The sequence below is a fragment of the Loxodonta africana genome, chromosome 11, assembly GCF_030014295.1.
Source record: "Loxodonta africana isolate mLoxAfr1 chromosome 11, mLoxAfr1.hap2, whole genome shotgun sequence".
NCBI lineage: Eukaryota > Metazoa > Chordata > Mammalia > Proboscidea > Elephantidae > Loxodonta > Loxodonta africana.
The window spans coordinates 102,698,104-102,722,430 of record NC_087352.1 but is presented as its reverse complement, the minus strand read 5'-3'; the positions used below and the strand labels follow the sequence as shown (position 1 = coordinate 102,722,430).

Genomic DNA, 24,327 nt, shown 5'->3' with positions numbered 1-24,327 from the left:
TTTTGGTCTTTTCCTAACCCATTCTCCTGGCCTGAGAGAAGCAGCTACAAAAAACCCAGGGACCAAGAATCCTTCCCTGACTTCCCGAAATTGGACTAAAAATACAGAACCAGTTCCAGCCAAGCATATGAGATCCAGTCTTGGGTTTTCATCCCTACAGGGAACAAGGTGGCCATTATAATACAAAGGCAATTCTGATAGAGATCTGACTGTAATTGTTTTAGTGGATTACTGGAAAGACAATTTTCCTAGGTCTGATATCTCTGTGTATTAAACAGAGCCCTCACTGATCCACAACAGGGAACTGAGGGCTGAAGCTCCCCCCAGACCACCTAGCCTCCTGTCTTAGGGGTCTGAGGAGGGTGACACCTACCAATCTGTAGAGGTACATGCATTGGGTGCCTAAGGTACAGCTGCAGAGCCCACCCACCAAAGTGCTTTAGGAATAGAGACACACCTACCTCACTGGCACTTGGGGGAACCCTATCAGCATCCTGCCCCCCCCGGAGTGTGACCCCCTGCTGCTACTAGAATCTGGTGCACCCAACTGTCACCACTACTCCTCTAGGTGGATAGGTGACAGTCTGCACCACACATTGGTGACCCAAAATCAGATTCTACTCAAGAATAGTGAATGGACTCTTAGGCTTATATATAGGACATAAGTGATTCAAGGGCTACAACAATCAAGACAGCATAATCTACTACCCCAACTGCGTATATTGAAAGAAAACAAAACAAGATAAGACTCAGTGAGCAAATATAAATCATTACAATATCTTATAGATGGCTCGGAGATACCAGTCGATACCAAACCACATAAAGAAGCAGACCATGATTGCTTCTACAAATTCCCAAATTAAAGAATCAAAGTCTTTCCCAAATGAAGATACAATTCTGGAATTGCCAGATGCAGAATATAAAAAACGAATTTACAGAATGCTTCAAGACATCAGGGATGACCTCACAAATGAAATAAGGCAATCTACAGAAAAAGCCAAGGAACACACTGATAAAGCAGCTGAAGAAATCAAAAAGATTATTCAAGAACATAGTGGAAAAATTAATAAGCTGCAAGAATCCATAGAGAGACAGCATTCAGAAATCCAAAAGATTAACAGTAAAATCACACAATTAGACAACTCAATAGGAAGTCAGAGGAGCAGAATCGAGCAACTGGAATGCAGAGTGGGGGAGATGGAGGATAAGGGAATTGACACCAATATAGCTGAAAAAAAATCAGATAAAAGAATTAAAAAAAATGAAGAAACCCTAAGAATCATGTGGGACTCTATCAAGAAGAATAACTTGCGTGTGATTCGAGTTCCAGAACAGGGAGGGATAACAGAAAATACAGAGAGAATAGTTGAAGATCTGCTGGCAGAAAACTTCCCTGACATCATGAAAGATGAAAGGATATCTAAGATGCTCATCGAAGCCCATATAAGACTGATCCAAAAAGAAAATGACCAAGACATATTATCATCAAACTTGCCAAAATCAAAGATAAAGAGAAAAATTTAAAAGCAGCCAGGGATAAAAGAAAGGTCTCCTACAAAGGAGAATCAATAAGAGTAAGTTCAGACTACTCAGCAGAAACCATACAGTCAAGAAGGCAATGGGATGACATATATAGAGCACTGAAGGAGAAAAACTGCCAGCCAAGATCATATATCCAGCAAAACTCCCTCTAAAATATGAAGGTGAAATTAAAACATTTACAGATAAACACAAGCTTAGAGAATTTGCAAAACCCAAACCAAAGCTACAAGAAATACTAAAGGAAATTGTTTGGTTAGAAAATCAATAATATCAGATACCAGCACAACACAAGGTCAGAGAACAGGACATCCTGATATCAACTCAAATAGGCAAATCACAAAACAAATTAACATTAATTTTAAAAAGAAAAAAATGCTCAAAACAGGGAATCATTGAAGTCAATATGTAAAAGATCACAATAATCAAAAAGAGGGACTAAATATAGGAGGCACAGAACTGCCATATGGAGAGGAAAACAAGGTAATATAGGACAATACAAGTTAGGTTTTTACTTAGAAAAATAGGGATAAATATTAAGGTAACCACAAAGAGGTATAACAATTCCATAACTCAAAATAAAAACCAAGAAAAACATAAGGACTCAGCAAACATAAATTGAACTACTATGAAAATGAGGAACACACAATTTACAAAGAAAAACGTCTCACCACAAAAAAGTGGAAAAATGAAACTGTCAACAACACACACAAAAAGGCATCAAAACGACAGCATTAAACACATACTTATCTATAATTATGCTGAATGTAAATGGACTAAATGCACCAATAAAGAGACAGAGAGTCTCAGACTGGATAAAGAAACATGATCCGTCTATATGCTGCCTACAAGAGACACACCTTAGACTTAGAGACACAAACAAACTAAAATTCAAAGGATGGGAAAAAAACATATCAAGCAAAAAAGAAAACAAAAACAAACAAACAAACAAAAAAAACAAGCAAAAAAAAAAAAAAGACCAGAGTAGCAATATTACTTTTTGACAAAATAGACTTTAAAGTGAAATCCACCACAAAGGATAAAGAAGAACACTACATAATGATTAAAGGGACAATTGACCGGGAAGATATAACCATATTAAATATTTATGCACCCAATGTGACAGGACTGCAAGATACATAAAACAAACGTTAACAGAACTGAAAAGTGAGATAGACACCTCCACAATTATAGTGGGAGAGTTCAACACACCACTTTCGGAGAAGGATAGGACTTCCAGTAAGAAGCTCAATAGAGACACGGAAGACCTAATTGCTACAATCAACCAACTTGACCTCATAGACTTATACAGAACACTCCACCCAACAGCTGCAAAGTATACTTTTTTTTCTAGTGCACATGGAACATTCTCTAGAATAGACCACATATTAGGTCATAAAACAAACCTTTGCAGAATCCAAAACATCGAAATATTACAAAGCATCTTGACAGACCACAAGGCCATAAAAGTGGAAATCAATAACAGAAAAATCAGGGAAAAGAAATCAAATACTTGGAAACTGAACAATACCCTGCTCAGAAAAGACTGGGTTACAGAAGACATTAAGGAGGGAATAAAGAAATTCATAGAATGCAACGAGGATGAAAACACTTCCTATCAAAACCTCTGCGACACAGCAAAAGCAGGGCTCAGAGGTCAATTTATGTTGATAAATGCACACATATATAAAGAAGAAAGAGCCAGAGTCAGAGAACTATCCCTACAACTTGAAGAAATAGAAGCGAGCAACAAAAGAATCTATCAGGCACCAGAAGAAAACAAATAATAAAAATTAGAGCTGAACTAAATGAACTAGAGAACAGAAAAACAATTGAAAGAATTAATAAAAACAAAGGCTGGTTCTTTGAAAAAATTAACAAAATTGATAAACCATTGGCCAGGCTGACTAAAGAAATACAGGAAACAACCCAAAGAAGAAACGAGATGGGCCATACCACAACAGACCCAACTGAAATTAAAAGAATCATATCAGATTATTACGAAAAATTGTACTCTAACAAATTTGGAAACCTAGAAGAAATGGATGAATTCCTAGAAAAACACTACCTACCTAAACTAACACAATCAGAAGTAGAACAACTAAATAGACCCATAACAAAAAAACAGATTGAAAAGGTAATCAAAAAACTCCCAAAAAAAAAAGCCCTGACCCGGATGGCTTCACTGCAGAGTTCTACCAAACTTTCAGAGAAGAGTTAACACCACTACTACTAAAGGTATTTCAAAGCATAGAAAATGACGGAATACTACCTAACTCATTCTATGAAGCCAGCATATCCCTGATACCAAAACCAGGTAAAGACACCACAAAAAAAGGAAATTACACACCTATATCCCTCATGAACATAGATGCAAAAATCCTCAACAAAATTCTAGCCAATAGAATTCAACAACATATCAAAAAAATAATCCACCACGACCAAGTGGGATTTATAGCAGGTGTGCAAGGCTGGTTTAATATTAGAAAAACCATTAATGTAATCCACCATATAAATAAAACAAAAGACAAAAACCAGATGATCTTATCAATTGATGCAGAAAAGGCATTTGACAAAGTCCAACACCCATTCCTGATAAAAACTCTCAGCAAAATAGGAATTCAAGGAAAATTCCTCAACATAATAAAGGGCATCTATACAAAGCCAACAGACAAGTCAACATTATTCTAAATGGAGAGAGCCTGGAAGCATTTCCCTTGAGAACGGGAACCAGACAAGGATGCCCTCTATCACCGCTCTTATTCAACATTGTGCTAGAGGTCCTAGCCAAAGCAATTAGGCTAGACAAAGAAATAAAGGGCATCTGGATTGGCAAGGAAGAAGTAAAATTATCTCTATTTGCAGATGACATGATCTTATACACAGAAAACCCTAAGGAATCCTCCAGAAAACTACTGAAACTAATAGAAGAGTTTGGAAGAGTCTCAAGTTATAAGATAAACGTACAAAAATCACTTGGATTCCTCTACATCAACAAAAAGAACATCGAAGAGGAAATCACCAAATCAATACCATTCACAGTAGCCCCTAAGAAGATAAAATACTTAGGAATAAATCTTACCAAAGATGTAAAAGACCTATACAAAGAAAACTACAAAGTACTAGTGCAAGAAAATAAAAAGGACCTACATAAGTGGAAAAACACACCTTGCTCACGGATAGGAAGACTTAACATAGTAAAAATGTCTATTCTACCAAAAGCCATCTATACATACAATGCACTTCCGATCCAAATTCCAATGACATTTTTTAAAGTGATGGAGAAACAAATCACCAACTTCATATGGAAGGGAAAGAAGCCCCGGATAAGTAAAGAATTACTGAAAAAGAAGAAGAAAGTGGGAGGCCTCACTCTACCTGATTTTACAACATATTATACAGCCACAGTAGTCAAAACAGCCTGGTACTGGTACAACAACAGGCACATAGACCAATGGAACAGAATTGAGAGCCCAGATATAACTCCATCCACATAAGAGCAGCTGATATTTGACAAAGGCCCAGTGTCAGTTAATTGGGGAAAAGATGGTGTTTTTAACAAATGGTGCTGGCATAACTGGATATCCATTTGCAAAAAAATGAAACAGGACCTATACCTCACACCATGCCCAAAAACTAACTCCAAGTGGATCAAAAACCTAAACATAAAGACTAAAACGATAAAGATCATGGAAGAAAAAATAGGGACAACCCTAGGAGCCCTAACACAAGGCATAAACAGAATACAAAACATCACCAAAAAAGACGAAGAAAAACCAGATAACTGGGAGCTCCTAAAAATCAAACACCTATGCTCATCTAAAGACTTCACCAAAAGAGTAAAAAGACCACCTACAGATTTGGAAAGAATTTTCAGCTATGACATCTCCTACCAGCGCCTGATCTCTAAAATCTATATGATTCTGTTAAAACTCAACCACAAAAAGACAAACACCCCAATCAAAAAGTGGGCAAAGGATATGAACACGCACTTCACTAAAGAAGATATTCAGGCAGCTGACAGATACATGAGAAAATGCTTTCAATCATTAGCCATTAGAGAAATGCAAATTAAAGCTACGATGAGATTCCATCTCACTCCAACAAGGCTGGTATTAATCCAAAAAACATAAAATAATAAATGTTGGAGAGGCTGCAGAGAGATTGAAACTCTTATACAGTGCTGGTGGGAATGTAAAATGGTACAACCACTTTGGAAATCCATCTGGTGTTTTCTTAAAAAGTTAGAAATAGAACTACCATACAACCCAGAAATCCCACTCCTTGGAATATACCCTAGAGAAATAAGAGCCTTTACACGAACAGATATATGCACATCCATGTTTATTGCAGCTCTGTTTACAATAGCAAATAGCTGGAAGCAACCAAGGTGTACATCAACGGATAAATGGTTAAATAAATTGTGGTATATTCACACAATGGAATACTACGCATCGATAAAGAACAATGACGAATCTGTGAAACATTTCATAACATGGAGGAACCTGGAAGGCATTATGCTGAGTGAAATTAGTTAGATGCAAAAGGACAAATATTGTATAAGACCACTATGATAAGATCTTGAGAAATAGTATAAACTGAGAAGAACACATACTTTTGTGGTTACGAGGCGGGGAGGGAAGGAGGGTGGGAGAGGGTTATTTACTGATTAGTTAGTAGGTAAGAACTCCTTTAGGTGAAGGGAAGGACAATACTCAATACAGGGAAGGTCAGCTCAACTGGACTGGACCAAAAGCAAAGAAGTTTCCTGGATAAACTGAATGCTTCGAAGGTCAGCGGAGCAAGGGCGGGGGTTTGGGGACTATGGCTTAAGGGGACTTCTAAGTCAATTGGCAAAATAATTCTATTAAGAAAACATTCTGCGTCCCACTCTGAAGTGTGGCGTCTGGGGTCTTAAACACTAACAAGCGGCCATCTAAGATGCATCAATTGGTCTCAACCCACCTGGATCAAAGGAGAATGAAGAACACCAAGGTCACACGATAACTATGAGCCCAAGAGACAGAAAGGGCCACATGAACCAGAGACTTACATCATCCTGAGACCAGAAGAACTAGATGGTGCCTGGCCACAACCGATGACTGCCCTGACAGGGAGCACAACAGAGAACCCCTGAGAGAGCAGGAGAACAGTGGGATGCAGACTCCAAATTCTCATAAAAAGACCAGAATTATTGGTCTGACTGAGACTAGAAGAATCCCGGCGGTCATGGTCCCCAAACCTTCTTTTGGCCCAGGACAGGAACCATTCCCAAAGACAACTCATCAGACATGGAAGGGACTGGACAATGGGTTGGGGAGAGATGCTGATGAAGAGTGAGCTGCTTGTATCAGGTGGACACTTGAGACTGTGTTGGTGTCTCCTGTCTGGAGGGGAGATGGGAGGGTAGAGAGGGTTAGAAACTGGCAAAACTGTCATGAAAGGAGAGACTGGAAGGATGGAGCGGGCTGACTCATTATGGGGGGAGTAAGTGGGAGTATGGGGTAAGGTGTATATAAGCTTATATGTGAGAGACTGACTTGATTTGTAAACTTTCACTTAAAGCACAATAAAAATTATTTTTAAAAAATTCTAGAAAATGCCAACTAATTGATAGTTAAAGAAAGCAGATGAGTAATTGCCTTGGGATGGCAGTAGAGGGAGGGGAGAATTGCAAAGGAGCGCAGCAAAACTTTGTGGGTGACAAATTTTTGTTATCTCGATTCTGGTGCAGGTTTGACGGTTTTATGTTAATTGAAACTAATCAAATTGAACACTTTTAAGTGTGCAGGATCATATCTGAAATAAACCTCAATAAAATTGTAAAAAAAAAAAAAAACCCATCAAGCTGTATATACTAAAGAGGAGTGAATTTTACTGTATGTTCCTTATAACTTAATAAACCTAACTTTATTGTATATATACATGATCATTACGAAAAGATAAAAAATACATCAGTGTAAAATTTAAATAATGAATCTAAGTACCGAGCATCAGTGGCTACTAACATCATAAAGGAGTATCACAATGCCAACTGTGAAGCATTCTTGCCCCACAAAAACTGAACCCAAATCTGACCAAGCCTATAGGTACAATGCAAACCCTGGTGGTGTGGTGGTTAAATGCTAACCAAAGGGTCGGCAGTTCGAATCCGCCAGGCGCTCCTTGGAAACTCTATGGGGCAGTTCTACCCCTTAAGGTCGCTATGAGTCAGAATCGACTCGACAGCACTAGGTGTGGTTTTTTGGTTTTATGGGTACAACTACCAATTTACAGTGTGTACACAGGACAACGTATTAAATTATACGAAGGAAAAGCAAGCAGTAAAATACACACTGCGGGAAGCTCTGCAGGACAATCAATCAAATTTATTCAATAAATAAATTGCTTGAAAAAAGAGGAATGGAGAGGGAGCCTATCGCTTACCAAAACCAAACCAAACGTGCCATCATCAAGCCAGTTCTGACTCATAGCAACCCTGCAGGACAAAGGAGAGCTGCCCCGTAGGGTTTCCAAGGAGCGGCTGGTGGATTCCAACTGCAGACCTTTTAGTTAGCAGCCGAGCTCTTAACCACTGGGTCACCAGGGCTCCCATCATCACTTAAGAGAGGCTTAAAAGCCATATCAACTCATCATGAAATGTGGAATTTATTTGGGTCCTGATCCAAACAAACCATAAAATGCAATTTATAAAAATCATGAGATTTTTGGAAACATGAACACTGACTGGATATTTGATGATAAAAAAAAAGTAATTAATATGATAACAGCATTATGGTTATTAATGTGATAACGTAGTTGTCATTATATAAAACAGATACATACTAAAAATGTTTACAGATGAAGTGATAAGATGTGTGAGATGCTCTCTGATGTAACGTAGGCAGGAGAACGTGATAGGAACAAAACAAACCTGGTGCGGGCACACGATGGTCCATTGCATCATTACGTTTACTTGTGTATGTTTGAATTTTCCATAATAAGATTTTTAAAAAATTGTCTGGAATCTCCCACACAAAACAACCACTGCTAACATTTTAATGTGAATTTTTCCAATATTGTCCCAGAAAGATTTTTTTTTACTATAATATATACAATATACAAGGAAGGCGCCCTGGCAACATAGCAGGTAAAGCACTCAGCTGCCAACTGAAAGGCTGGTGGTTCCAACCCTCTAGCTGCTCCACGGTAGAAAGATGTGGCCGTCTGCTTCTGTAAAGATTTACAGCCTAGGAAACCCTGTGCGGCAGTTCTACTCTGTCCTATAGGGCCACTGTGAGTCAGAACTGATGCGACGGCAGTGGCTCTGGTAGGTATATAGAATATACAATTCCTATTTTATGAAATCAAGATATTATATAATACATACTGCTCTGTAACTTCTGTTTCACATGCAACAATTTGTTTTAATGTCAGTAAATACAGACTTAAATCGTTTTTAATCACTAGTTCCATGACTGTGTTAAAACTGTTTCTCAATCTTTGGACAGTCAAGTCATTTCCTGTTTTTCACTGACATGAACAATGTTACCATTAACCGGCTTATGCAACAACAACTAATACAAACTACAAGTCGGGCCCACAGGCTCTGTGGCCACCTGCCGGCCTTCTCGTGCTGGCCTATAACCTATTAGCTAAGGAATCAAAGCAAGTTACAAACCTCCCCAAGCCTCAATTTCCTCCTATGTAAAATAGTAATGACAGTGAGTCCCCGGGTAAACATCAGTGTTTAAGTGCTGCACTACTAACTAAAAGGTGCGTGGTTTGAACCCCCTCAGAGGCGCCTTGGAAGAAAGGCCTGGCAGTGTGCTTCTGAAAGGTCACAGCCTTGAAAACCCAAGGGAATGCAGCTCTACTCTGACACATGTGGGGTCACCGTGAGTCAGAAAATAGGAATGATGACAGTGCATTAATGAGCTAATATATAGTCAAGCAATTACAACATGGCACAGAATGAGAGCTCACTACATGTTAAATGTTCCTGAGTGGCACAAACAGTTAGGCACTTGACTACTAGCTGAAAGGTTGGCAGTTCAAACCCACCCAGAGGCACTGTGGAAGACAGGCCTGGCAATCTGCTTCCGAAAGGTCACAGCCTGGGAAAATCTATGGAGCAGTTCTACTCTGTACACATGGGGTCGCCATGAGTCAGAATCGACTCAATGGCAACTAACAATGACATATTAAGTACTATTATCACTAAATTTGCACCCCTGACCAATTCCTTCCACAGGGATTGCTGGCTCAAAGGATACACACGTTTGTTACTGTTGTTGTTAGGTGCCTTCGAGGTGGTTTCAAATCAAAGTGATCCTATGTACAACAGAATGAAACACCACCTGGTCTTGCATCAAACTCACAACCATTGTTATGCTTGAGCCCATTGTTACAACCACTGTGTCAATCCATTTCACTGAGGGTCTTCCTCTTTTCCACTGACCCTCTACCAAGCATGATGTCCGTCTCCAGGGACTGATCCCTCCTGACAACATGTCCAAAGAATGTGAGACGCAGTCTCGCCATCCTTGCTTCTAAGGAGCATTCTGGTTGTACTTCTTCTAAGACAGATCTGTTTGTTCTTTCGACAGCCCCTGGTATATTCAATAGTCTTCGCAAACACCACAATTCAAAGGCGTCAGTTCTTCTTTGGTCCTCCTTATTCATTGTCCAGCTTCTGCATGCGTATGAGGTGATTGAAAACACCATGGTTTGGGTTAGGCATACCTTAGCCTTCAAGGTGACATCTTTGCTTTAAAGAGGACTTTTGCAGCCGATTTGCCCAATGCAATTCATCGTTTGATTTCTTGACTGTTGCTTCCATAGGCATTGATTGTGGATCCAAGTAAAATGAAATTCTTGACAAGTTCAACTTTTTCTCTGTTTATCGTGATGTTGCTTACTGGTCCAGTCGTGAGGATTTTTGTTTTCTTTATGTTGAGGTGTAATCCATACTGAAGGCTGTGGTCTTTGATCTTCATCAGTGAGTGCTTCAAGTCCTCTTCAGCAAACCAGGCTGTGTCACCTGCATACGGGAGGTTGTTAATGCATCTTCCTCCAATCCTGCTGCCGTGTTCTTCTTCATAGAGTCCAGCTTCTTCCTTAGGGATTGCGGGCTCAAAGGATACACATGTTTAGAGCTTCTGCTATCCAATTTGCCCATACTCTGAAACCACCTCATTTCACAGTTATCTCCTCTTTTGCATTTGCTAAATTAACTTTTTTAGTGGTAATGAAAGTGAAAAGAAAACAGGCTGTTTCTTTATCCTTCCCTGTCCCCCAGCTGCACAATCAGCTCGCACCTATTGATGATCATGAAAATGGCACAGGACCGGGCAACATAAGGTTGCTATGAGTTGGGGCTGACTCAATGGGGCTGACTCAGTGGCAACTGACAGCAACAACAAACTGCTAAACTTACCTTCATTTGACAGCTCTCTACACTAACTGTCTAGTTTGTACACATTTTTGTTTCATTTTTAAATTTCTTTAACCTGCTGTAAACCAAAAAGAAGCAAGAGTAACTCTCTAGGGAATTTAAAGAACCTGGTGGACTGAGGAGCTAACAGTCCTGTGAAAGCAACGGCTGTAGAACGAGGCATGACCACCGCCCACAAGTCCGAGCTTCTCGTCTCTTGTATTAACAACCTGTTCTGATTTTTCCAACCAATATGCTTGCACCTCTAGTTATATCCACTTTTAAAACAAATACCTGTCACCTTATTCTCAAACTAACAACAAACAAAAAACTCTAGTTTAATGTCTACAATGCCCCCAAGTATGATTTTCAGGAGAAAAGCCTTCTATTCATCTTCTCTGCAGTCAACATCCAAATTAACTGCAGGAGAAGCACAGCTGTTTGGCCAAGTCCTCATCCCGATGCCGACATTTTTCTGGTGAGCCTGAAGCCCCACCTCTCTGCCCTCAGGACTGAGTGAGAACAACAACAACAAAGACCCCAGGTATTTGAGTTGAATAATTAAGATACTCAAACCAAACCACATGTCCTCGCAATCCAGGATCGAGTCTGATTGGCTCACAAATCTATCCCCAAAAGAACTTGCTCCTGTGCCAACCTTCCCCAGATCAGGCCACAGGACCATGGTCCCCAAAGCTGGGAGAGGTTACTGGCACCGCCTTCTTCCTCAGTCCCCATAGCCAACCCATTACCCAGTGTTGAGGAGTCCCTGGGTGGCGCAAATGGTTAAGTGCTCCACTACTAGCCGAAAGGAGGCACCTGGGAAGACAGGCCTAATGATCTGCTTCCAAAATGTCATAACCTTCCACAATCTCCACCGGACTGAGCCCAGAACAACTAGTTGGTGCCTGGTTACCACAGCCGACTGCTCTGGCAGGGATCACAAGAGAAGGTCCTGGACAGAGTGGGAGAAAAATGTAGAACAAAATTCAAATTCACACACACACACAAAGACTAGGCTTGCTAGTCTGTCAAAAACTAGAGAAACCCTGAGAGTATGGCCTCAGACACCCTTTTAACTCAGTATTAAAACCACTCCTGAGGTTCCCCCTTCAGCCAAAGATTAGACCAACATTAACACACGTGAGGAATGTGCTTCGTAGTTCAATCATGTCTACAAAACTAACGGGTACACCGCCCCAAAAGCAAAGATGAGAAGGCAGGAAGGGACATGAAAACTGGATGAATGGAAACAGGAAACCTGGGATGGAGAAGGGGAGAGTGTTGACACATCAAGGCAACCCATGTCTCAAAACAATTTGTGTATTAACTGTTTAATGAGAAACTAATTTCCTCTGTAAATTTTCACCTAAAGCACAATAAACAAAAAACAACAACAAGAAACAAAAAGTTACAGCCTTGAAAACTGTATGGAACAGTTCTACTCTGCACACATGGGGTCACAACCCAATGTTGTGGGTTCTTCAGCCAAAAGATTGCTTCTTTCCACCCCAGTCTAAGCAGACTCTCTCCTCCATTACTGCAATGGTTTCCTAACTGCTTGAGTCATTTCCAACTGTCCTTCTCCCATACATTCGCCAAGGGTGACTGGTGTGTAAACTGGATATGCTGTATCCCTGAGGAATGTCCAATTGTCGTCATAATATCACCCCTTCCTTTCCATCACAAGGCCTGGCTCAAGCCCACGTCTCCCATCTTATCGCCCACCGCTCTCCCCAGAGCTCCTGACCCCCACCACTGGCTGCCTTCTCATCTTTCAATGTACCCCGCTATTTCCTGCCCCAGGGACCTGGCTCACATTATTCAGTCTGCCTGATGGCTCTTCTATAGCCTCTTCTCATATTTCAGGTCCAGTTGAAAATCATTTCCTTGGGGAGGCCTTCCCCACCCAGTCTAAATCTCCACCTGTTCTTATACCTTATACCTTAGGCCTGTTCTTTTCCTTTGATTGTAATTATACAGCTATGTGACTGTCTGTATAAAGCCTGGTTCCCCTACTCCGTTTTCAGTTTGTTTTGTTCCCCAGGATACACCCTGACACATAAAAGAGCACAGTACACATTTGCTGAATAAATGGGAACCAGGCTTGTCCAACCTTGTTGGTATTCAATCTTAAGCCCCCATAAAGAAGTAACTACATTTCCCTTGATCTAGTGAACCCTGTGAAATATCATCTCCTGGAATATGATGACAAGGATGAAGATCCAAATCAAAAAACCTGAAGTTAGCGCTATACTATTTACTAGTCTGAGCTTTGTGGGGAATATAAACGAATAAAACATCTGCTCCCGGAGAATACACAGTCTCACTAGAAGACAGATACATACCTGAAACGCCTGGAGAATCAGTTAAAGATAAAATGTGTCCAAATATCAAAATGATGGCACAGACCACAAGTATCCTCAAATTAAAGGCCAAGACAGAAACTATCGGCGAAAGCTGGAGCAGATGAAGACTTCACAAAGGAAGGGGACCTAAATAGACTGAACCACGGAGGAGTTGAGGTTTGCAGGGAGGAAGCTCGGAGCATCGCAGTGGGACCACAGTGAGCAAATACACCATGGGGCGAATCAGGCAAAACCTGCCAAGGAGCAATGCTGAAAGCACAGCTCTGTTACCCTGTCTTTCCAGTCACAACTCACAGGGACAGGCAGACAGAGCAGCTCCATATGGAAGACCATCAGGACTTTTTTTTTTAACACTGAAATATGTAAACAGCACAAAATATTCTTTGTGTTTTCATACAACGATTAAAAAAATCAAATATACAAATATTATCTTGGCCAAGAATTTTCCTTCTTGTATTGTTAACTCTAAGAGGAAACCTTCATGTTCAAATTAAAGGCATAAGGAACCAAGAAAGAAGAATAAACAAACCCTGGGTAGAAACGCATGGAAGAGAATCAACTATTTGCAATGGCTGAAAGTAGGCCCGAAGATGTGATTTTGAAAGGAGTATCTGGAAGGGTACCATCAAAGGATGGTACGTTATATACGGACCTTCCAAAATTCAGCTGCACTGACATCTTGTACAGGGTAGCTTTGGTGTTTAAAAAATACGTATTTTGGTAAACAATTTCCAGTTGGCAAATACATTAGCTCATGTTCAGAATGCACAGCTGGCCCGTTTCTGGTTTATAAGGACGTTCTGGGATGTAAGAGAAACGCCTGCCTCTTCACCCAGGTCAGCATCCGTCTCTCTTGTATACGAAAGTGTTTTAAAAGGGCTCTGACTCTCACTGCTCACTCTTGACTTTATAGTGCGTGTCTTCTCCCTGGCCTACGAGTCTCCGGAGCACGGCTGTGGGAAGCGAGGTGTCAGCAGGATCTATGTCTATTTTAAGCTCAGAGAGGCAGACATGTAACACAAGGAGGAACAAGGAAAAAAAAAAGTCTGCCACAATGCTGCTGGGTGTTCTTGGTATTGTGTTTTCAGTTAACCTCTAATTAGCCTACAAAACTCCATTTTGAAGAGATTCACCCAAAGCAGTAAAGAGGAGAGAGCTTGTGAGCGTCTGTGTAGATACAGGGGTGGCCACGGGCTGTGTCCACAGGCTTTCTTTGTTAAGCACAAGAAAAACAGAAACAACGGTTTATTTGACCTAGAAGGTGAGGGGATATAGGTGATCTAATTACTCTGAGGCCATAATTACCCAGGTGCTTTAAGCAAAAACACTTATTTTTTTCTAACTGCTGCAGGCCACCCCAAGTAGAGCAGGGGCTGAGGAGTGAATCACTCCCACTCCCCAGCGCTCTGAGCCTGCCCAAGGCCTCACAGACGGGGAGCCCTCCCAAGAAATGACCCTCATTTTTTCCACACGAAGCCGAGAGATGCCTGGCTTCCTACGTGTCTGCAGAGTAGAATAAGTCTGGTCCAAGTTTCCGTCTCCAGTAGATTCTCCTTCAGCCAAAACAAACAAGAAATGCTCTGTGGTGGGCTCTAAGAGTCTAAAGTAAAGAACCCAAAGCAGTTGAAGGGAAGTCAGGTCTGTTCTGGGAAGGGCCTGTCCTTTGGCTCCAAGAGCTCTGCCAACAAAGATTTCAGGCACAGGAAAGATCAAACCCTTCTGGAATCGTCAGGAGCCAAGAGATTTGAAAACAATTGCTAACTGTTTAGGTGCTCAACTTTTCCTAATGTGGGCACCCAAGGGCTCTGAGTTCTAGCACTTAACCAAATGCTGTACTTTCTGCAGCATTCTAAGTTATGCTCTGACTAGGGTTTCCTGAGGGCTCTGCCTCACAGAACGTCTTACAGGAGAACTTGTGAAGGTAAAATCTGACCCTTTTGAAGCCTCACAGGCTGCAGATAGATGTGTTAGTGGGGTCCTCAGCTGAGAGGCAGCTCTTTGATAAAGACTTCTTGTGGAGCACCAGTGTAAAGAATGTGGAGCGTGACACGACCCAGAACTAAGAAGGGACTCCCAGTGTCTAGTAGCCAAAAACCAGCTGCTATGGAGTCGACTCTGAGTCATGGTGACCCCATGTGTGTCAGAGTAGAACTGTGCTCCATAAGCTTTTCAACAGCTGATTTTTCAGAATTAGGTTGCCAGGCCTTTCTTCCGAGGCACCCCTGGGTGGAATGAAATGGCCAACCTTTTGGTTAATAGCTAAGTACAGTAACCATTTGCACCACCCAGAGACTCTCACCATCCATTAAAAACCCATTGCCATTGAGTCAATTCCAACTCAGAGTGACCCTATAGGTTACCAAAACTGAAAATCTTTACAAATGAATTCTCCACCCAATTTCCAATTTCAGAACACACGGGTTGGAGATGCTATTTTTTGTTGACAATTTATCAGGCAGAAGAAATTACTAACAGCTCTCTTATTTCGTTTTTCTACAGTCATCCAGTTTAAGGGTGACATCAGTTTTCTACACTTCAACATTGACGATTTTATTTCTCCTCACCTCAACATATTAACATAAACCATTATGAAATGCATAACTTTTAATTAAAATAAACTTTATCTTGCAACTTCATTTTAATTCACAACACACAGAATCACCTAGCTGACGTACAGAGCTAGGGACATCTAGAACAGGCTGGCACAACAGGAGTCAGTATCATGAAGCGCGTAGTTGTGGATTTTATATCCATTGCATCAGACACCTCTGCACTGAGAAAAAGTTATATTTCAGAGCTCCACAGTTTTATCCTTGAACTTCCAGAATGTAAACATACACGCTAACCTGAAAACACAACTGCAGGTACTTACTGATTCCTTGAAAGAGCTCCTCAATGTTGATCGCGTTCTTTGCACTTGTCTCCACCACAATGGCCCCTATGGACTCCGCGTACTCCTTAGCATCCTTCAAGGGAACCTCTCTGAAAAAGACATCAAACCCATGCAGAGATTAGTGCTCCTTTGACAAATACAAACACCTAAAGCAAACTGAATAACAGGTCCCTGGGGAATCAGCTCCTTTATTGCTCCTGTACAATAAAAAGGACTCATGCACTCAGCAAGTTATTAAAAACCTAGAACAGGTGGGACCTTTTAAAGTTTGCGACCTCTGCGAAAACAAGACGTGCATATATAAAACAGTGTTCCCCGGGCCCACAGAAGGAGGGATTCCAGAACAGGAGGAAAAATGATGATGAGTATGGCATTATGTACTCTAAAAACCAAACCCGTTGCCATCGACTCAATTCTGACTCATAGCAACCTTACAGGACAGAGCAGAAATGCCCCATACGGTTTCCAAGGAGCCCCTGGTGGATTTGAACTGCCTACCTTTTGATTAGCAGCCATAGCTCTCAACCACTGCACCACCAGGGCTTCTAGCTTTCATGGTTTGGCTTGATTTCAAATTTTTTCCTTTTTTTTTCCTAATGATGACTCAATTTTCTAAAAAACTGTTTTGTGTGTGTGCTTTTGTAAGTAAGACTTTTAACATATCATCTCTTCCAAATCAGAGAAATATTCTGACAGACCAGGCAACATGACTCGGAAGTCTGGAGGTGAACGTGGTTGTAGCTCCAACGGCTACGAGGCAGCATGGTACACTGGGCTCTCAGCTTTAACACCTTGTTCCTGTGGAGGTTTTAGGACATGAACTCCATCGGAATGAACAGTCTAAGAAATATTTACTCATAAATCTTCAATGTGAAGATGCTGTGGTGGATCCAAAGACAAAAAAGACAAGTTCCTATTCTCTGGATGTTTACTCATTTATTCACATTTTTACTGAGCAGCTACTGTATCCCAGACCCTCTTTTAGGTGCTAGGGAAAACAATAGTCCCTGTCTTCTGGAACCTACATTTTAGGGCAAAGACAAACACATCCATGGTCATTCTCATCCACAGCCTTGCAACATTTGCAATATGTAAATAATAAAGTGCTTCAGGAGGACCAAACCCACTGCTGCCAAGTTGAGTCTGACTCATAGCAACCGTATAAGACAGAGTAGAGCTGCTCCAGAGGGTTTCCAAGGAGTGGCTGGTGGATTCAAACTGCTGAAAGTGATGCATTTTGACCAACAGGACTCAGGAAGACACCCTGAGGAGGTTGACTCAAGTGTGTCAAACAGGAAAGACGGACCACGGACAAGAATCTGTGATGGAAGGGCATTCGACACCAGGAAACAGCCTGGGCAAAGGCTTCTAGTCCCAGAGAGCATTAAAAGTTGATTCTGCACCAGACACTGCCTTGAGTGTGACCGTGGACTTGAAAATGAATGTGGTGTCTGCTGGAGGGAAGGTCAGCCTGGAGCTTAGAGGGTGAGGGTCTGCAGGAAGTAGCAGGACACACACAAAGCCTGTCCTGCACCCAGTGACCACTGAAGAACAGGAGAGGGACAGGGTGAGCTCCACACTCTAGGAAGACACTTTGCACAAAATGGACTAGGGAGGGGTAGGGTGAAAAAGGCAGGAACTTGGAAGCTCTTCTAATGCTACAGGCAAAAGATACTGTAATCCTGGAGCAGGAGGATAAAACAACAACAAGAAAAAGCCCACTGCTGTTGAGTCAACTCTGACTCCCCATGACCCCATGGGTTACAGGGTAGAACTCTGATCCACACAGATTTCTTACACAACTCTGACTCCCCGTGACCCCATGGGTTACAGGGTAGAACTATGAGCCGTACGGTTTCTTAGCTGTAACCTTTACGGAAGCAGATCACCGGGGCTTTCCTCTGCACCACTGCGGGGTAGGTTTGAACGACCGACCTTTCAGGTTAGTAGTCGAGCCCAAGCCATTAGAGTCACCCAGAGCTCCTCACCAGGAGGATTCCTCACCAGGAGGATTCCTCACCAGGAGGATTCCTCACCAGGAGGATTCCTCACCAGGAGGATTCCTCACCAGGAGGATTCCTCACCAGGAGGATTCCTCACCAGGAGGATTCCTCACCAGGAGGATTCCTCACCAGGAGGATTCCTCACCAGGAGGATTCCTCACCAGGAGGATTCCTCACCAGGAGGATTCCTCACCAGGAGGATTCCTCACCAGGAGGATTCCTCACCAGGAGGATTCCTCACCAGGAGGATTCCTCACCAGGAGGATTCCTCACCAGGAGGACGGCTACAAGAGAAGAAAAAGGGCAGATATGAAATCAAAGGTGGGAAGAGGGAGTGAAGATTCCTTCTCCTCCACCCATTTCAAGTGCCTCATAAATGCTTCTAACCAACTTAGTTAGCAGAGGGATTCTACACTGGTGTTTAAATCCTTTAGGGACCCCCGATCATATGAGAGGAGGACTTTTCAGGAACTAGCTGGAAAACAGTCTAACTAGAGCCGACCATATTAAAGGCAATTGTCTCGGGATTAAAACCAGAGAGAAAAGAGGTCTCCTAAGACGTGTTAACTGGAATCTGTGCTTCCATCACCATCCTGACTGAAGGTGCGCGAGGAGAAACGACGGCTCTGTGTCTGCCCTCTTTATTGTTTCTAACAGACGAGCCTCTCGCAGGGATGATTCTTAGGTTTTTTGGTGGCAATAAGTTTCACATTTGAAACATTCTTGAAAAGGGCCTCTTATTTTGTTTAGTTTGGTGTGCACCTTACTTTCTCTGTCTTCCAGGCAGTCCTTATCAAGCCATCCATTAGAAGGGTGGGGCTCTGATTTGCCCAAATGTAGGGCAGCTAAGACAGGTGCTAGCCTGCTAATCTCTATTGGGGGTGGGGAGTGCCTGGCAATCAAGGAAGCTGCAGAGTCCTCAGAGCAGAGAAAATTGCACACACATTAAACACTTTCTCAGCCCCTCTCATCAGCCCAAGGATGGGAGCAAAGAGGAGCAGAATACGTTTTACTAGCATTAAAGTGGGAACAAAGGAGTCACTTGAGACAGAGTCCAAAACATCCGTCCTGAGGAAACAGTAACAGAGAGGGGACAGTTACTTTCATAGTCCACAACACAGGACCTTAAAATGGAAAGATCAGAACATGCCCCTGCAGACTTCTTCCATGTTTATAAAGGAGTCTTATTAAACAGCTTGCCTGAGATGACCCGGCTAATCAGAGGTGTAGGCGGGTCTGACCTCAGCCCATCGGGTCTGCTCACAATGACCATGGGCACTAACAACACAACTACCCACCTGGCCCCGGAGGTTGCTGTTTCAACTCCACAGACAAAGAAGATACGGGGTTCAGAATATTGTCAAATTGTCAAGTACACTGGAATCCAGGCTGGAGTGGGGCAGAGGAAGGTACCAGAAACGTAAAACGCCTCCCCTCCCGCCCCTTCCTAGGCTGCTGGATGTGACAGAAATCACAGGTCCTTACTCTAAGTAAGAGCCTACAGAAGGACGGAGACTAGAAGGACCAACCACTCTTGAGTCCACCAAGCCACGTTTGCACCACAACCTGAAAGAAGAACCTATGGAAGGGGGGGATTTGCTTTCTTGAAAAGCCATCTTGACACCCGGGGACACCTCTAGTCACAGGTATGGGCAGGGGGTGCCCTCCACAGACCATGAGGCTTAAGGCTAACAACACTGGCCTTGGGTAATTACAACTGCATGAGACAATGGCATACACTGAGTGTCCTTCATTTTATCAACAAGTGTTTATTGAGGGCCTGTTATGAGCTGAGAATTGCGCTAAGTATTGAAACAGGTAAACTGAAACCAGTTCACCCAAATCAAGGTATAAACACACAGCTAGTCAATTGTGATGGCAAAGACTATTTTTAGACTTTCCACACCAAGCTAGACACAGAATGGCAGGGCTCCCGGTAATCACCCAGATTATTGCCAACTAACTGGATCCCTTCTTCCCTCAGGCTGCTCCTTCACTCTCTTTCAAGAGCTCATGGTTCTACCTGATCCTTAACTCAGCATTACTGGGGCCTCTTCCTTCATTATCTGGAGTAAAAGCTGTGAGCTGGCAGCATGGCAGGCTGTGGACAGGATGTGGGCTGGACACAGAACCAGGACTGACACCCCCTTGAGCCAGTGGAGGTATGAGGGGCTGGAAAAGCAGGAAAGCTGAGGCCTAAGAGGAGACTGCAGGCCAGTTACCAGGGGCACGCAGAGTTCAAGGGACCACAGAAGAGATCACAGCCACCATTGGCATCAAGAGCTGAGTGACCAGTGGGTAAAGCAGAGCTGGGTCAGGATTGAGGACAGGGCTGCCTCGAGAGCAAAGCACCTCTGTGGGCTTGCATGGTGCAGTCATAGGCTAACAGGCCATGGATGCTACCCTATCTCTCTCTCTCTCTCTGGACTAAGTGCCCTCCTGAGCTGGCTGACTGCTGTCACTCTGCTGAAGAGCAAGTGAGCTTCACCAGTGTGACTTGTCCAAAGCCTGGCTGACAGCCTTAAACCCACAAATCTGCCCTCTTCTCATAAACCTGCTACTTCCCAAGCCAGATACCCAAGTCACACTCTCACCTTCAAAGCTGAACACTGAAGCCTGTGGACTCTCTGCCCTCCCCCACCTCCGCCCACCCACCTGCCGGCCTTATCTCGGGCCCTCGTCATTTCTCAGACACACACTGCCATTGCCTCTTCCAGTCTCCTACTGTCCATTATCCACATGCCCACTGTAGTGATCTTTCAAAACTGCAGATCTATCAAGTACTCCTGTGAACAGAATGTTTCAGCGCCTTCCGACCGCCCCAGGATAAAATGCAGCCCCTCAGAGCATCTCACCCCGCCCCCCCGCCCACACCCAAGGCTGCAGCCCTTCCACACTGGCTGCCGTTCTGGCCTGGCAGCTGCTGTCACGTGCCAGGTTCCACCTGCCTCCCGGAGCGTGGACAGTGCCTCCCTCCACATGTGCCCACACGGCCTGGAGAAGACGCTCTTCTCTCTCTTTTCTTACTGGCCGGTGTCCCACTGCCTTCGAGTTGATCCCGACTTCTAGGACACTGTAAAACTGGCCCATAGGGTTTCGAAGGCTGTAAATCTTTACAGAAGCAGACTGCCACAACTTTCTCCCGTGGAGTGGCTGGCAGGTTCCAATTGTCAACCTTTCAGTTAGTAGCTGAGCACTTTAACCACTGCACCACCAGGGCTCCTTAATGGCCGGTACACACTTATATTATAACATCAGCATCCTTGTAAAGGAGTTCCTGAGTGGTGAAAACGGTTAACCTGCTTGGTTGCTAACCAAAAGGTTGGAGGTTCCAGCCCAGCCGGAGGCACATCAAAAGAAAGGTCTAGTGATCTACTTCCAAAAATTCAGCCATTGAAAACCCTATGGCGCACACATGACACACATGGAGTTGCCATGAGTCAGAGCTAATATGATTTATCCTTGTGAAACTGTGTCTCAAAATAGGCTGTGGGTTTCTTATGATCAAGACCATGGTTTTCCCTTCAGTGTCCTGGACCCCAGCAGTGGCTGGCACACAGCTGGCAATCAGCAGACACTTGTTGAATGGCTGAATGACGGAATCCGCCCCCAGTCATCTCCAGCAGGCGGGGGAGGCCAAAGGAGAGGGTCCTGAAGACTGCTCAGGAAGTGTGCTGGCGCTGGGAAGTATATGGGAAAAGTCCTTGCAGGCGAAGGCCCATCCTCCTCCCAAACAGGCCCAGAAGGAGGCTCAGAGGGTGAAAACGTAAAGGGAGGAGTCTCTCCTCATGCCCAGGCTCTGAGGTTATCAGGTCACATTTCAGTGAGGCCCAGTCCACAACCTGTTGTGCCTCGGACTCGGGCAGAGGCCCAGGGCTGGCCGCTTGGACTTGGAGGGCCTTTAAGCAGAAAGGGACAGCAACACAATATTCCTGGGGGGCTCCAGGATTTTCAACAGACCTGGGCTGCCCAGTAAGGGTCTTGTTTTGTTGCTTGTGGGTGTAACGTGGCAACGTGGCAGCTGCCCTCATTCCAATGTCAGGGCTAGCTAAGCCTCCGAGGGCCTCCTCCCGAGACGACAGAGAAAAGCGAAGGCGTGCAGGACCCCACCGCTGGAGGGAGTGTGGAGTCCAAGCGCAGGCTAGAGGTACAAAACCGCTCCTTTCCTAGGGGCTTACCGGGAGCCCCCACCTCCCTGCCCCCTCAGGTAGGGCGTTCTAGCTGAAGGTTTAGGCCAGAATTCTCCACAGGAGCCTGGAGACGTGTCTGATCTGAAAGGCACATACGCTCAGGCGCTCCACCGTGCTGCTGCTGAGAGAACTCAGGCGCTCCACCGTGCTGCTGCTGGGAGAACTCAGGCGCTCCACCGTGCTGCTGCTGGGAGAACTCAGGCGCTCCACCGTGCTGCTGCTGGGAGAACTCAGGCGCTCCACCGTGCTGCTGCTGGGAGAACTCAGGCGCTCCACCGTGCTGCTGCTGGGAGAACTCAGGCGCTCCACCGTGCTGCTGCTGGGAGAACTCAGGCGCTCCACCGTGCTGCTGCTGGGAGAACTCAGGCGCTCCACCGTGCTGCTGCTGGGAGAACTCAGGCGCTCCACCGTGCTGCTGCTGGGAGAACTCAGGCGCTCCACCGTGCTGCTGCTGGGAGAACTCAGGCGCTCCACCGTGCTGCTGCTGGGAGAACTCAGGCGCTCCACCGTGCTGCTGCTGGGAGAACTCAGGCGCTCCACCGTGCTGCTGCTGGGAGAACTCAGGCGCTCCACCGTGCTGCTGCTGGGAGAACTCAGGCGCTCCACCGTGCTGCTGCTGGGAGAACTCAGGCGCTCCACCGTGCTGCTGCTGGGAGAACTCAGGCGCTCCACCGTGCTGCTGCTGGGAGAACTCAGGCGCTCCACCGTGCTGCTGCTGGGAGAACTCAGGCGCTCCACCGTGCTGCTGCTGGGAGAACTCAGGCGCTCCACTGTGCTGCTGAGGGAAGTTCTGCTTCAGTTACCAGCTGCTGTGGAGTCAACCCTGGCTCATGGCGACCTCTGGGCGACAGAGCAAAACTGAGCTCCACAGCGTTTTCAGTGACTGACTTTTTAGACGTCGATCACCAGGGCTTTCTCCCAAGGAGCCTCTGGGTGGACTAGAACCTCCAACCTTTCGATTAGTTGCTGGGCGCATGAACCCTTTGCACCATCCAGGGTCTCTCTAAGTTTCTTGTTGGTGTTAAGGTGATGCTGATTCGGTTCCGACTCACAGTGACCCTATGTGTGACAGAACACTGCCCTGTTCTATGCCATCGTCACAACTGTTCCATGACTGAATCCCTATTGTCCACTCCCTACCAGATGGTAAGTACCTTAAAACAACTTTCCATGTTAAGTAAGTAGCTAATTCGTACAGTGATTAGAACAATATCTGGCACACACCCACTGCCTTCCAGTCAATTCCGACTCATAGAGATCCTATAGGGCAGAGCAGAACTGCCCCATAGGGTTTCCAAGACTGTAAATCTTTACAGAAGCAGACTGCCACATCTTTCTCCCAACCTGGCACATAAAAAAAACCAAACCCACTGCCGTCAAGTCGATTCCAACTCATAGCGATCCTATAAGACAGAGTAGAACTGCCCCCTAAGGTTTCCAAAAAGCGGCTGGTGGATTCGAACTGCCAACCTTTTGGTTAGCAGGCCAACACTTAACCACTGCACCACCAGGGCTCCAGCTGGCACATAGTGTTATATCAGGGTTTCTTATTGCTAGGTATTGTTGAGTTGGTTCCCACTCACAGTGACCCCATGCACAAAAGAATGTAACACTGCCTAGTCCTGAGCTAGCCTCAAAATTGTTGCTATGTTCGAGCTCTTTGTTGCAGCCACTGTGTCAATCCATTTTACTGCTGGTCCTCCTCTTTTTCGCTCTCTACTTCACCAAGCATCATGTTCTTCTCCAGGGAGTGGGCCCTCCTGATAACAAGTCCGAAGTACTGAGACGAAGTCATGCCACCGTTGCTTCTAAGGGGCATTCTGGCTATACTTCTTCCAAGATAGATATGTTCGTTCTTTTGGAGTCCATGGTATATTCAATATTCTTCGCCAACACTATAATTTAAGGGCTTCAATTC

The 24,327-nt window shown here is 44.2% G+C and overlaps 1 protein-coding gene across 7 annotated transcripts in view; it reads right to left on the bottom strand.

The window, feature by feature from the left end:
* Positions 1 to 24,327, bottom strand: part of RAB31 (RAB31, member RAS oncogene family) — a 236,042-nt gene that overhangs the window by 11,532 nt on the left and 200,183 nt on the right. For 6 of the 7 annotated variants that reach the window (XR_010323496.1, XR_010323495.1, XR_010323498.1 and 3 more), the window contains one exon: positions 16,196 to 16,305. Coding sequence is in view for 3 of the 7 variants with exons in the window: in XM_064294727.1 (XP_064150797.1) it covers positions 16,196 to 16,305 (110 nt within the window). In the remaining 4 variants the exon portion in view is untranslated. Of the gene's footprint in view, positions 1 to 7,379; positions 10,653 to 16,195; positions 16,306 to 24,327 lie in introns of those variants that run through there. The other variant, XM_064294729.1, reaches the window with a different exon arrangement.